A 16,059-nucleotide genomic window follows, 5' to 3' on the forward strand; every position below is an offset into this window, starting at 1 on the left:
ATGCGACCATGCAGAGATGATGCATTTTGAGTTTATTAGGATCGTCTTTGGAAGAAGTGAATAGCAGACAATGACTACCTACTTCAGTCAAATCCACCTGTTCCTTTTAGACTCCCTCAGAAGTTAAGAGCAGAATAACAGTTTCTTTGAATCTGCTTTAATCCCTGTCCCTGTCTATTCCCTGACCAATGAGCTCTGCTGTTTGTGCTTTCTCATTCCACCCTTCCCTGCAAACCCAAACTCTACCCCACTGCACTTGTACTTAATCCTCACCCTCCATCACTCCCACCAGTGCCTTTACCTTTCTTTTCCTCCTTCATAATAATAATAATAATAATAATATTCATTTATTGTCATTGCAACGAGTACAACGAAATTTAAAAATAGCCAATCCTGACGGTGCGTACAAACATATATGCAATAAATGCAAAAACAAATAAATACATAAATACAATTAAATACAATTATATTAAGTACAAGATTTTTTAACGGTGTTGCCTAGTGCAAAGGTAGTGTTCAGTTCTCGTATGGCCCTGGGGTAAAAACTGTTCTTAAGTCTGTTTGTTGGGGATTTGATCGACCTGAAACGTCGACCAGAGGGCAGATGAACAAACAGACGGTGGCCGGGGTGGGATGGATCTTTTATTATTTTGCCTGCTCTACTAATAATAATAATAATAATAATATTCATTTATTGTCATTGCAACGAGTACAACGAAATTAAAAAATAGCCAATCCTGACGGTGCGTACAAACATATATGCAATAAATGCAAAAACAAATAAATACATAAATACAATTAAATACAATTATATTAAGTACAAGATTTTTTAACGGTGTTGCCTAGTGCAAAGGTAGTGTTCAGTTCTCGTATGGCCCTGGGGTAAAAACTGTTCTTATGTCTGTTTGTTCGGGATTTGATCGACCTGAAACGTCGACCAGAGGGCAGATGAACAAACAGACGGTGGCCGGGGTGGGATGGATCTTTTATTATTTTGCCTGCTCTACTGAGGCAGCGTAGGCTGAACAGGTGCTCCAGGGAGGGCAGTGAGCAGCCGATGATCTTCTGGGCCGTCGTGATGACCCTCTGAAGGGCCTTCCTGTCCTTTTCTGAGCAGCTGGCATACCATGTGGTTATACAGTATGCCAGCACACTCTCGATGGAGCAGCGATAGAAGGACAACATGAGCTTCTCCTGCAGGTTGGTTTTCCTGAGGATCCTCAGGAAGTGGAGTCTCTGCTGTGCCTTCTTGTTTATGCCAACACAACTTGTGGCGCAGCGGTAGAGTCGCTGCCTTACAGCGAATGCAGCGCCTGAGACTCAGGTTCGATCCTGACTACGGGCGCCGTCTGTACGGAGTTTGTACGTTCTCCCCGTGACCTGCGTGGGTTGTCTCCGAGATCTTCGGTTTCCTCCCACACTCCAAAGACGTACAGGTATGTAGGTTAATTGACTGGGTAAAATGTTAAAATTGTCCCTAGTGTGTGTAGGATAGTGTTGGTGTGCGGGGATCGCTGGGCGGCGCGGACTCGGTGGGCCGAAGGGCCTGTTTCCGCGCTGTATCTCTAAATCTAAAAAAAAATCTAAACTACCTGGATTCTCTCCCGGGTCATCATTTGAGTTAGTTTTGCACTTGAATTTCCATGCTGCACCAACTATACCATCTTCAGAATCTGCTCCCCTTCCTTCAAGATTTCTTTTCCTGAGAAAACCCCTCCCACCACTCTACTGTACTCCGTAACCAATCTCCCGTTCCCTCTCAATAGGGTTCACTGCTGCAGATCCTTCTTGAATGTACTCGATAAAGCTTTTGGATAAACGATTGCACCAAAGTAGCACAATCAAAGTGATTAATGACATTCATTCACAATCGAAGTGATGAAGATGCTGTAAAGCTGAAATAAATACAGGGAATTAAATAAGCATTTGGCAGGTCAGGCAGCATCTATGGAGAGCGAAGCAGAGATGACATTTGAACGATAAACGTCTGTCACAATTGTTCTGACAAAAAGTTAATTAACCAGAAAACTGAACTCTAATAGACAAAAGACAATAGACAATAGGTACAGGAGGAGGCCATTCGGCCCTTTGAGCCAGCACCGCCATTCAATGTGATCATGGCTGATCATTCTCAATCAGTACCCCGTTCCTGCCTTCTCCCCATACCCCCTGACTCCGATATCCTTAAGAGCTCTATCTAGCTCTCTCTTAAATGCATTCAGCGAATTGGCCTCCACTGCCTTCTGAGGCAGAGAATTCCACAGATTCACAACTCTGACTGAAAAAGTTTTTCCTCATCTCCGTTCTAAATGGCCTACCCCTTATTCGTAAACCGTGGCCCCTGGTTCTGGACTCCCCCAACATTGGGAACATGTTGTATAAGAAAATAACTGCAGATGCTGGTACAAATCGATTTATTCACAAAATGCTGGAGTAACTCAGCAGGTCAGGCAGCATCTCGGGAGAGAAGGAATGGGTGACGTTTCGGGTCGAGACCCTTCTTCATTGGGAACATGTTTCCTGCCTCTAACGTGTCCAACCCCTTAATAATCTTATACGTTTCGATAAGATCCCCTCCCATCCTTCTAAATTCCAGTGTATACAAGCCTTTGCATCCAGTGTATACTAACCTTTGCACAAGTAAGTCATTGGCCCTGTTGAGTCTCATCCTTTCCAAAACTATATAAGATGGAAAATTGGCTAGTGCTTCAGATAAAACCTATTACAACATTTGCGCTTCCAATGTTGATTAAAGAAGTGTGTCTCTGGCATCGAGCATCTGGAAATCATAGGTGGCATTTCGGGTCAGAACCCACCTTCAGACTGAAAAGACTGAAACAATATCCTGGCAGTCAGGTTTGCTAGTGCTACCTGGATGGGTTTGAACTAGATCCATGGCTGATGGGATCCAATGCAGGATTGAGGCAAGTGAGAGGCTGGAAGTCAGTATGATGAAAGAAAGTTCAGTGGATAGAATCGGCTGGAGCAGAGCAGACTGGTCTGAGTCCACCACTCAGTGAGAGCCTCGTGCGGTCCTGTACGTTGGAATTGCCATAACCGCCCAAGGTGCAATCGATCAGGATACTTTCTGTAGTGCATCTGTAGAAGTTTGTTGTTGACCTCTCTAAAGGTCAAAGAATGTAAAAGCACTGGCCCAACCTCTTCACGATCCCATCCATGTGCTGAGTACTGACTGCTTAGGATGGACGGATCGCTGACATCCCTGGCTCCTCATGTTGCAGTGTTCACTGTCTTCTACAGGTGGACTCAGCACTGCCTGCCCAAAATAGGCTGAGCACTAACTCCCTAGAGTTCCTTTGCTCTCTCAGAACACAGTGCTGAACACAGCGCTGCCGGGTGTCATTAGAGAGGGAATACGCGCTGTCCAAGAGCACCCTGGGGGATTTATGTTATCCAATCCTTTCACATGCGAATGCTGGTCCAATCTTGCAATCCCATTTAGTTACAAGGATACATTGCAGTTAGAACCCAGCAACTAGAATCAGATTGGGACTTAAAACGGCGCTGTGCAGAATGGAATATTGAGGAAATGGATAATGGGGAAGAGATGGAGAAACTGGGGGGGGAAAGTGCACCAGAGCAGGTGGCAAGACAGAGGTAGAGTTGCTGCCATGCAGCGCTTATAGCGCCAGAGACCCGGGTTCGATCCTGACCATTGGTGCTTGCCTGTGTGGAGTTTGTACATTCTCCCAGTGACCTGCGTGCGTTTTCTCCGAGAACTTTGGTTTCCTCCCTCACTCCAAAGACAGGGTTTGTAGGTCAATTGGCTTGGTATATATGTGAACAAATTGTCCCTAGTGTAGGATAGTGTTAATGTGCGGGGATCACTGGTCATTGCTGCCTTGGTGGGCAGAAGTGCCTGTTTCCGTGCTGAATCTCAAAAATAAACTAAAGAAAGGAGCTGTGAGGCTTGGGTAAAAAAAAAAGATAAATCAATGAGAAGACAGTGTAAAATGCGTCACTAGTAATACAAATGATGCACCACACCTGACATTCAGTGGACTTGGGTCCAGTTTTATCGAACATTCAGTAACCATCTGGGAACTTTCTCAATAAAGCAGTGCAGAATGACCTTGGACTACTTCATATTGAAGTGGGGAGACAGTGAATTAATATGTTTACTTATAAAACGTTCCTGTGTTACCTGATGTGAACCTGCAGCACTAAAAAGAAGCAATCAAAGAGAATATGGAATGACAATAATAGCAGCATAAAAGCCACGATTCTCTGGCCCAAAATTCCCATCATTTGGCGCATAAGATTGTAGAGGTGCTTTGTAAAATATACATCTGAATTGATGTCTGAAATACATTGGTGATGTCTTTGATATTTAAGCTTTTTTTAAATTTACAAATCACATATTTAGAAGAGAACTAGACCAAGTGGACCCATTCGGCCCAAACCACTCCTGCATTGGTGCAGTACCCTCTCCTCCCCCACTCCCCCCTCCCCTCTCCTTCCTCCCTTCCCCCTTCCTCCCCTCCTCTCCCCCCCGCCCCCCTCCTCCCCCTCCTCCCTCCCCCTCCCCCCTTCCACTCCCCCCTCTCCCTCCTCCCCCCTCTCCCTCTCCCTCCCTCCCCTCTCCCTCCCTCCCCTCCCCTTCCACTCCCCCCTCTCCCTCCCCCTCTCCCCCCTCCCTCCTCCCCCCCACCCCCCTCCTCCCACAACGGAGCCTCAACTGCGCATGCGCAGTTTAATAAACTTTAAAATGTGAATAACTTTTAAAATATAACACCGATTTCAATGAAACTTCTTCCATGGGACCATGGGGCGAGGGTAAGTAATGTGGGCCTAAAATTGTCACTCTGTCCTGTACCATTTTGGCTGTAGTTCAGGAACAAGCAAACAAATGAGAGTTTTAGTATATAGATGGCCTAATTAAGGACAATCATCGTGGCCTTGTCCATGGCAGGTCATGTCTTACGAACTTGATTGAATATTTTGTGGAAGTGAGGAAGGTGATCGATGAGGAGAGGGCAGTGGATGGTGTCTACATAGATTTTAGTAAGGTATGTGTCATGGGAGAATTATATTAAAGATATTAAGATGCATGGAAGGCTTGGTACTTTCGATTCAGAAGAGGTTTACCCATGATAGATAGAAATTTGTGGTGGAAGGGTGTTACTCCAGCTGGAGGTCTGTGATCAGTGGAATTCTGCAGGGATATATGTTGAGAACTGTCTGTGTGTGTATGTGTGGGGTACACGTAGATGGATTGGTTAGTAAAGTTGTCGACGATACCAAAATTGGCGGAGTTGTGGACAGTGAGAATAGTGTACAACGGTATATAGATCAGAAATGGGTGGAGAAGTGGCAGATAGAGTTTAATCTGAGCAAGTCTGAGGCGTTGCAGTTTGGGAGAATGAAAATAAGGGGAATGTATACAGTTAATGGCAAGATTCTTAAAAACATTGATGAAAGCAGGGATACTGCAGTCTAAATCCATAACGCCATGAAAGTGGCAACGCAAGTAAAGTGGTAAAAATGCATATAGTAGGCTTGTCTTCGTTGGTCAGAGCATTAAGTACAAAAGTCATAGGACTTTGGTTGGGCTACATTTGGAATTGTGTATATTTGTGTGTATTTCTGGTCACCCCATTATAACAAGGTTGTGGAGACTTTGGAAAGAGTGCTGAGAAGTTTTACCAGAACTATGCCTGGCTTACAGGAAATTAGCTGTAAGGAGAAATTGAACAATCTTGGGGAGACACTTAGAGTAACTGAGCGGGACAGGCAGCATCTCTGGAGAGAAGGAATGGGTGACGTTTCGGGTCGAGTCTGAAGAAGGGTCTCGACCCGAAACATCACCCACTCCACCTCTCCAGAGATGCTGCCTGTCCCACTGAATTACTCCAGCATTTTGTGTCTACCTTTGATTTAAACCAGCATCTGCAGTTCTTTCCTACACATCTTGAAAAATCTTGGGTTGTTTTTACTGGAACGCCAGAGTTTAAGGGAAGACTGATAGAAATATAGAAAATTGATAAGGTAGACAGTCGGAATGTTTTTCCCAGAGTAAAAATGTCAAGAACCAAGAGCTATTCCTCTCTGTTCTTCTATGTTCCAATTAGTCTGTTAGTATGATTGATGTGGTAAATTAATTTCATATCCATATTTCAATGCTTCATTTCAGTGTGTGCATATTTTTGCTTGAAAGATTCCAAAATACCATCCTCAGAAAAAGGCAGGTATATAATTTCATTACTGGTGACAGGTAAATAGTGCACCTCTTCTTGTGGAATGAAGAAGGACATCTTGATGCTAATTGACTTTCAAATGGTGCTCGAGGATGTCTGGTAATTTAGTTTGATTTGATTCTGTGCAGCAATATAATTTCAGATAACATTTTAAATTGATTGAATCATGTGTCTGCGGAAGAAATGCGTTTAATTGCTTGGGGACCCACTTGTCCATTTATTCATAGCCACAATTAATTAACATTTTGAAATGAGGGATTTGTAGCCAAATTTAAATTGTGGGCAGTTATAATGAATTCAAGTATTTTGAATGTTTGTCCATGTTTACTTGTTCACACCATGAAGCCTTTGTGCAATGTGAAATGATATAATGGTGTGCTGAAGGTTATCTGCCAACATATCTCCTGATCTAATGATCAGGATCTTTCAGCTACAGCATTATTCCACTTCATTCACTTGGGTGTCTTGTTTTTTTTAACCAAAAATAATTGAATCAATTATTTACAATAATACGTACAGGACAAAATAAATCAAAACCACCATAATACAAGTCAAACAGATGGTGGCCGAGCATTTCAACTCCCCCTCCCATTCCCAGTCTGACCTTTCTGTCATGGGCCTCCTCCAGTGCCATAGTGAGGCCCACCGGAAATTGGAGGAACAGCACCTTATATTTCACCTGGGCAGTTTGCAGCCCAGTGGTATGAGCATCGACTTCTCCAACTTTAGATAGTTCCTCTGTCCCTCTCTTCCCCCCCTCCTTCCCAGATCTCCCTCTATCTGGTAGCACGGTGGCGCAGCGGTAGAGTTGCTGCCTTACAGCGAATGCAGTGCCGGACACTCAGGTTCGATCCTGACTACAGGCGCCGTCTGTACGGAGTTTGTACGCTCTCCCCGTGACCTGCGTGGGTTTTCTCCGAGATCTTCGGTTTCCTCCCACACTCCAAAAGGCGTACAGGTATGTACGTTAAATGTACATACAAATGTTTTTTTTTAATTGTCCCTAGTGTGTGTAGGATAGTGTTAATGTGCGGGGATCGCTGGGCGGCACGGACTCGGTGGGCCGAAAAGCCTGTTTCCGCGCTGTATCTCTAAATTTAAAATCTCTAAATCTATCTTCCTGTCTCCACCTATATCCTTCCTTTGTCCCGCCCCCCTGACATCAGTCTGAAGAAGTGTCTCGACCCGAAACGTCACCCATTCCTTCTCTCCCGAGATGCTGCCTGACCCGCTGAGTTACTCCAGCATTTTGTGAATAAATACCTTTGATTTGTACCAGCATCTGCAGTTATTTTCTTATACTACTTTATATACTAAATGAACTACTGTATACAACTATATCACCATCCTTATTGAGGATGCATTCCACCCCCCCCTCCCGCGGTGCCCAGCTGTTCCGGAAATCCCCCCGGGCGCCCGTGGACAGCGAGTGGTCCCTTTCTCGTACCACCCGGGCACGGACGTAACCCCTGAAAAGGGGGCAGGCAGCCGGCTTGTGCACTTGGGTGTCATTTACAAGGTCTGCTTATATAGTCTGTCCAGGTTGCCGCCAAAGTAAGGAGGCATTTAATAGTCAACATCATTGTGGTGTCTGGAACCACATATTGACCAGACTGGTAAGGAAGACAGATTTCATTTGTCGAAGGACAGTAATGAACCACATGGGATTTTGCATCAGTCGAGTAGTTTCATGGTCATCGTGACTGGATATTTTCTAAATTCCTGACTTACTTAATTACTTGGATTGAAACTTTCAAGCTTCCTTAGTTGGCATCAAGCTCTTGTCTCCGTAGCTCTGCCTTAAGTAAGCAGTTACTTAACTGCTGTCCTTCCATGCTTACATAAGGCACAGCCAGGTCTTTCTGCCAACACACAGTTGTTTGTCTGCATGCATTCTCCTTGTAGCCTTATGTCAATGCTTGTCAAACTTGTCAGTTCAGTGGCCCACAGCTTAACTGTGTGGTTGTGTTCTAAAGATTATGCATTTTCATTGAAGAGCTCTGGTATTTTGCCAATAATTTCTTGTGGTTAAGCATTCATTTCTGGCCATTTCAATTAAGGATTTATAGCTACAGTACCAAATGAAAACCAGAGGCTTATTTTGGCCGAAATTGATTTGGATGAATTTCTGATACCATAATGCGATGTTTATATATTTTGTAATATTGAATGCTCTGCAGAAATAATGTTAATATTGTGCTAATTTGATTCTCTCGTTGGTTCAGCAGAGTAATATCATTGGAGCAAACAATACATGAAATGAATTAACTTCCTTATCGATTTTTAAAATGGAATATATTATTTACAAAACCACAAGAATGGCGACCTCCAATTCCAAACCTGACACACTTCCCACTACCTAAGACTGAACATAAGTATCTAGTATAAATGTCCCTATCAAGAATTGGTAGCCCCTGTCTACATATTTTGAGCAATAGCCCTATGCAAGGGCACCAATCTATGCTAAAAAAAAATAACCCCTTTAGATTTTTTTTTAGGTTTAGAGATACAGCGCAGAAACAGGCCCTTCGGCCCACCGAGTCCGTGCCGCCCAGCGATCACCGCACATTAACACTATCCTACACCCACTAGGGACAATTTTTTACATTTGCCCAGTCAATTAACCTACATACCTGTACGTCTTTGGAGTGTGGGAGGAAACCGAAGATCTCGGAGAAAACCCACGCAGGTCACGGGGAGAACATACAAACTCCGCACAGACGGCGCTCGTAGTCAGGATCGAACCTGAGTCTCCGGCGCTGAATTCGCTGTAAGGCAGCAACTCTACCGCTGCGCCACCAGCGGCGTGGACTCGGTGGGCCGAAGGGCCTGTTTCTGCGCTGTATCTCTAAATCTAAAAAAAAATCTAAAGGGGTTATTTTCTTTTAGCATAGATTGGTGCCCTTAAGTGATCCACTTATTCACAAAATGCTGGAGTAACTCAGCAGGTCAGAAGAAGGGTCTCGACCCGAAACGTCGCCCATTCCTTCTCTCCTGAGATGCTGCCTGACCTGCTGAGTTACTCCAGCATTTTGTGAATAAATACCTTCGATTTGTACCAGCATCTGCAGTTATTTTCGTACACTCTTTAGTGATCCACATAATTTGCAATATACACCCAGTTATACTTCCAGCAGCCAGTATTATTTTACATACGAAACATCACCAGCTGTCTTCACACTTTGATTTTGTTCTTGAACTTCAATGCAGCTGATACAAATCTTTTCTCTGTGTTACTTTTCCACTTCTCAGCATAATATATGAAGGTACAGTTATTCTACCCATTTAATTACCAATTTATTCATCTGCTTGCCAATCTTTTCCAGATCTTATCTGATTGGAGGAGGCATTCCATTCATAATTTGTGGGATCACAGCAGCGACAAACATCAACAATTATGGAAGTGAAGACAATGCACCATAGTGAGTAGCTTTTCTGTGCAAAGCGGATCTCACTCCTGTGAGCGTACGCAATTCCATGATATATTTCCCACTAAATTTTACATTGCACCGTGAAAACATCCAACGATTCAAGTGAATGTGTAGGAAGGAACTGCAGATGCTGGTTTACACCGAAGAGAGACAAAAAAAAATGCTGGAGTAACTCAGCGGGACAGGCGGCATCTCTTGATGGAAGGAATGGGTGACGTTTCGAGTCGAGACCCTTCTTCAGAAATGTCACCCATTCCTTCCATCCAGAGATGCCGCCTGTCCCGCTGAGTTACTCCACCATTTTGTGTCGATCCAGGTGAATGTTGAGTTAAACAAAATGAGCATTGCAGTCACTGTTCACACTAACCCATTTTGATGGCATCAGTTTCCCATCACTGTTAATCAATTAAAGCATCCATCGATCTTAATCAATTAATTGATGAACAGTGATGCAGTTTCCCTTCACTGATATTCAATTACATTTCCATCATTGTTAATCAATTAAAGCCTTTTTGTAGACAATAGACAATAGGTGCAGGAGTAGGCCATTTGGCCCTTTGAGCCAGCACCACCATTCAATGTGATCATGGCTGATCATTCCCAATCAGTACCCCATTCCTGCCTTCTCCCCATACCTCCTGACTCCGCTATCCTTAAAAGCTCCATCTAGCTCTCTCTTGAATGCATTCAGAGAACTGGCCTCCACTGCCTTTTGAGACAGAGAATTCCACAGGTTTACAACTCTCTGACTGAAAAAGTTCTAAATGGCCTACCCCTTATTCTTAAACTGTTGCCCCTGGTTCTGGACTCCCCCAACATTGGGAACATGTTTCCTGCCCCTAACCTGTCCAACCCCTTAATAATCTTATATGTTTCAATAAGATCCCCGCTCATCCTTCTAAATTCCAGTGTATACAAGCATAGTCGCTCCAGTCTTTCAACATACGATAGTCCCGCCATTCCGGGAATTAACCTAGTAAACCTATGCTGCACGCCCTCAATAGCAAGAATATCCTTCCTCAAATTTGGAGACCAAAACTGCACACAGTACTCCAGGTGCGGTCTCACTAGGGCCCTGTACAACTGCAGAAGGACCTCTTTGCTCCTATACTCAACTCCTCTTGTTATGAAGGCCAACATTCCATTGGCTTTTATTTACGTAAATTAATTTAAAAATATTATAAATCTTTTTAGTTATATTTTTCCAACTCTCGCCAATTCCCTCTGTGATTATTGGAGATATCTAGAAGGAATAAAGAATCATTCTGACACTAGCCATCACTTGGAGTCCACTTGCACCTCCCAGAACTTGCACCTCCCACATACCAGAACAACTATGGCCTCGACACCAGCAATTGCTCGTTCTGGTATGTGGGAGGTGCAAGTTCTGGGAGGTGCAAGTGGACTCCAAGTGATGGCTAGTGTCAGAATGATTCTTTGTCTATGTACTAAAACTCTCGTTTGTTTCTTTGTTTGTTCCTGAACTACAGCCAAAACGGTACACGATCGGGTGACAATTTTAGGCCCACCTTACTCACCATCGTCCCTTTGGTGCTAATGGAAGAAGTTTCATGAAATCGGTGTTATGTTTTTAAAGTTATTCACATTTTGAAGTTTAAATCTGTCTCCTAGGGAGGGAGAGGGGCGGGAGGGAGGGAGGGGGGAAGGAGTGGGGATAAGGGGGGTTGAGGGGGATGGCGATGGGGAAGGGGAATGGGGGAAGTGAAGGGGGAGGGGAGGGGGGGTTGAGGGTGGGGAGGGGAGGGGTGGGGGGAGGGCAGGAGGGGGGAGGGTGGGGGGAGGGGGGAGGGAGGGGGAGAGGGGGGGAGAGGGGGAAGGGAGGGTTGGGGAGGGGGGAGGGGTTGGGGGAGGAGAGGGTGCTGCACCAATGCAGGAGAGGTTTGGGCCCAACGGGTCCACTTGGTCTAGTTCCTTCTAAATATCTCTAATAGTCACAGAGAGAATTGGCGAGAGTTGGAAAAATATAACTAAAAAGATTTAAAATATTTTTTAATTAATTTACGTAAATAAAAATGCTTTCATTGTTTAACAATATACATATTGAAGTAAAATGAAATAAACAAATAGAATCTAAATTGACACCTTAAGTGAATGATGGTGATTTAAATGGATGTCAGTCAGTGTGAAGACGGCAGTCAGATACGTAGTATTTTAGCCCCTCGTCTCAGCTACTTAGAAAACATATCAGATTTAATAGTTCATGTTCAGGAGTGATAGGAGCAAAATTAGGCCATTCGGACCATCGAGTCTACTCTGCCATCCGATCAAGTCTGATCTATCTTTCCCTACCTTAACCCCATTCCCTTGCCCTCTCACCATAACCATTGACACCTGTGATTGGGGGACACAATAGTGAGTCCAGGAACAAAACAGGAAATTGTATGCATGCACATCGTATTTCAATGCATTCCCAACCTCCCTGTTGCAGAGGCCAAGTGTGGAAGTCTGGAGAATCCTGCCACAAATGGCCCATGACTGCAATTAGCCAAAGGTTCTCTGTGGACTGTGCCCTGCGCAACACATTCCAGCCTAAGCTGTGATCAACTCTAACTGTATTGCCAAATGTTGCATCATGTTATTGGGTACCAAATCCAATTGCTGTTACTAGTCATGCATACATCTTCCTTGGCAGTTCCATTTCAATGATTAGCTTTAATCTTTGGGTGGTGTGTGAAGCTGTCTTCAGATTTTACATAATCGGTGGGGACATTTTGTCCCGCCCCCCCGACATCAGTCTGAAGAAGGGTCTCGACCCGAAACGTCACCCATTCCTTCTCTCCAGAGATGCTGTCTGACCTGCTGAGTTACTCCAGCATTTTGAGATAACTTCTGATTTTACATCATCGGTTATCTGCCAACTGCCAATGTGAACTTCACTTCCAATATTTCAGTGGGCAGAGTATTTCACAACACAACCAAAATATAAAAATAAATATAAGATAGCCATGGATGGTTCTTCAAAATGACAATGCACAGAATTCCTGCAAGGTGCAGCAGGCCAGGCAGCATTTGTGAAGAGAGAAAGGGAAACAGAGCCTCAGATGGAGAACCTTTCATCAAAAGTGAGAAAGCAGGTATATTCTGTTGCAGACAAGGGAAAGGACGGAGAAAGCAAAGAAAATGTCAGGGTGTATAATCACAAGGATCTGGGTGATGCCGTTAAGACGGCAGAAAGAGTATTTGTTGCATTCGAGTATTCTCAAGGTCTGATCACCTGATCAACGACATGCTCTTTGTTCTCTCCAAGCTCCCACCATGACTGCAACTCAACACGTGCTTGCCTTCTCATTTTCCAATTCTGATGAAAAGTCACCATTTAAAACCTTAGATGTGCCCATTTCTACTGACCCGTTGAGCATTTCCTTCTGTTTTTATTTTGGATTTTTTGCATCTGCACCTTTTTGCTTTTTGACCAATGTTTCTTCTCAAAATGTATTCTTCAGTTGGAGTACTTGGGGGGGGGGGATAATTTTTTGGGGCTCGATATTTTGCCTGCTGTTTTTTCTGTCTCTCGTTTGCTTATCTAGGTCTTTCCTTTCCCCACAGTTGCTGGATGGCATGGGAGCCCAGTCTCGGAACCTTCTATGGGCCGGCTGCTTTCATTGTGCTAGTCAGTTGCTGCTATTTTCTTTGTACACTAGTACAACTGAAGCGCCACCCAGGGAAGAAATATGAGCTGAAGGAGATGACTGAAGAGCAACAGCGGCTGGCCAGCACCGAGGTAGGCCCCAGTCATATAACAGACTCCAGTTCCGTGTCACACACGTGTTCAATGATCTCCTCCTCGATGCTGGAGAATGAGCATTCGTTTAAAGCTCAACTCCGTGCTTCAGTCTTCACTCTCTTCCTCTTCATTGCCATGTGGACCTTTGGCGCCCTCGCTGTCTCACAAGGACACTTCCTGGATATGATCTTTAGTTGCCTCTACGGAGCTGTGTCGGTGACCTTGGGACTTTTTATCCTGGTTCACCACTGTGCAAAACGCGATGACGTCTGGCACTGTTGGTGGTCCTGCTGCAAATCAAATCGAAACACATTCGCCGTTCAGGCAAGTGCTCGACCCCAGGTGACCATGAATGGCGATGCCCAGCTTCACGTCCCATGCGTTCTGGATTCTCCCTGCCCGAGTAAGTCATCGTCCAGTTGTAACCACACTGTCGCTGGGCTCTGCAAATTAACTAATCTACACGCCGTGCAGAATCACGTGAATTGCGTTTCACCAGCAACGCCCTGTTGCGCCAAAATGCACAATGAGCAAATCATGGACGATGACGGCCACATCCACTTGCACGCAGACGGTCCGTGCAGACCGGCAATGCACATGCACAGATGCCAGAAGAGCCGAACGAAACCACGACAGTTCGTTCGGCACAACCGGTCCGCAGCCCAGAGGGAATACACGCATCACATTCCCTCCAGCGTCGACGGAAGCGTTCACAGTTCACACACGGAAAGTCACCACAGTGTCCAGGATGGCCAGTCCATCCAAAGGCAGGTGGTTTGTGCAAAGAATGAGCAGTGTCCCAACGCCTGTCAACCCGAGAGCAGTGATGCCAGCACGGTACTGTACGGGTGCAATAAAGCTGCGGACAGTGGCCTCAGTACAGAAGCGTTGCACCAAGGAGTCACTTTTGAGATGCAGTCACGAAGACAATCATGTGCGCTAGGTATAACCAATCAAAATGGAATACTCAAGGGAATCCTGCATGAAGCCATGATTTATGCTTCAGACAGTACAGGGAACATAAGGACTGGTCCTTGGAAAAATGAAACTACTGTGTAGTTTTTAGTTTCACGACTACAAATTTAGACCATTACCGTGACAAAATATCACATATAAGTTTTGTATAATGCTTAGGTGTTTGTTTACATGACTCATTGTGCAGATTTCAAATAGCATTTGCATATTTCTATGTATACATATATATATATTTGTACAGCACATACAAAAGTACCATGAGAGCAGTATTATATTATGTATTTGTATTTCAAGCTAAAAAGATGCATTTGTGTTACCACAACGTAGGCATTAATCAAAATGTAGTCTGCAGATTTATCATCATTACCTTGAAGCTCTTGATTATTTTTCTATCAATGTAAATGGTTTATTCGAAGTCAACAACCAAAAACAAAATGAGTATTACTATTCAAATACAGAGGCTGTAGCCTTTTGTTGGTTAGCACAAGTAGCATCTTAATGTTTGTTAAAGAACCCCCTATAATAATAAATATATAATGTGCAATTTGTTCAAAGTATAAACTTATAATTTGTAATTATTTTCATGATTGCTAGCTTCATTGAAATAAATCGCCAGATTAATACATTTTTAAAAGAATTCTGCATTATGTAAGATAATCGTGGACCTTTATTGGCAAGTGCGGAGGTGATTTCTTTAGCATGCTGTGTGTGAGTCCTTAGCCTGTTCAATATAGATTTCAGGTATATTACACAGTGCATACAAAATAAATCTTTCCCACAAGGTAGATTAAAAAGAGTATTGGCTCTTCAATTTTGTATGGAGAAATATATTAAATCTATATTTAGGCATACAGCACATGCTGAAATATGCATGATTTTTGTTGCATTTTATCATCTATATTCATCTGTTGTTATATGTAAAAGCTGATCATTCTGGCAATGTAAGACCTATAGCATTTTCTCATTTTTAATACATGCAAATTAAACCATAATGCTGAAACGCAGTCATTGGACTACTTCACTGTTAAAGTGCCACAGCACATGTGTAAGGTTAACGCTATAAGTGTGCTAGAGATGACATTTTTCAGTTATCTGCATGCAGTGCCTGTTGTATGTTACAGTGTAGACTGTATAATGAATTAATGTTTCCAGTAAATGCAGATATCGCCATGTCTGTTAGTAAAAAAAAAAACGAAAAAGAATCTTCAAACTAAGTCTGTCATCTATTTTAATGAGACTTCTTTAAAGAATTTGCTTTTAAGAATTCTTCATCAATAAAAGGTGATATCAGGTTAAATATGTCACATTTGTTTCCACTACTTTCTCAGAGAAGCAAGTGTGTTTAACGACAATGTTAAGTGTTTACAATAACTGCATTTCATCCACGTTGATCACAATATATGCTGGCTCAGTCAAAATCTGTTTGACTTATTTAGGAATGGTTAAAGGTATCAGAATAACCGTTATTGTCATCCAAAAAAACAAGTCTTTTGGACGAAATTCCGTCACCCACAGTCCAACAATAAGAGCAATAAAAATAAGCAATAACACACACAATAAACCAACACAAAACCAAAAAAAAGAAACATCCATCATAGTGAGTCTCCTCCAGTCACCTCCTCACTGTGATGGAAGGCCAGAATGTATTTTTCTCTTCCCCTGCCGTCTTCTCCCGCTGTTGAAGTTGCCA

At 43.5% G+C, this 16,059-nt stretch overlaps 1 protein-coding gene across 2 annotated transcripts in view; it reads left to right on the top strand.

The window, feature by feature from the left end:
• The window catches only part of adgra1b (adhesion G protein-coupled receptor A1b), a 565,267-nt gene extending 549,706 nt beyond the window's left edge, over positions 1-15,561 (top strand). For both annotated transcript variants that reach the window (XM_078413700.1, XM_078413699.1), the window contains 2 exons: positions 9,545-9,640; positions 13,217-15,561. In XM_078413700.1, coding sequence (XP_078269826.1) covers positions 9,545-9,640; positions 13,217-14,453 — 1,333 coding nt within the window. In that variant the 3' untranslated portion in view covers positions 14,454-15,561. The remainder of the gene's footprint in view (positions 1-9,544; positions 9,641-13,216) is intronic.
• The last annotated feature ends 498 nt before the right edge of the window (positions 15,562-16,059 follow it).

Source organism: Rhinoraja longicauda, chromosome 16, assembly GCF_053455715.1.
Source record: "Rhinoraja longicauda isolate Sanriku21f chromosome 16, sRhiLon1.1, whole genome shotgun sequence".
Lineage (NCBI taxonomy): Eukaryota > Metazoa > Chordata > Chondrichthyes > Rajiformes > Arhynchobatidae > Rhinoraja > Rhinoraja longicauda.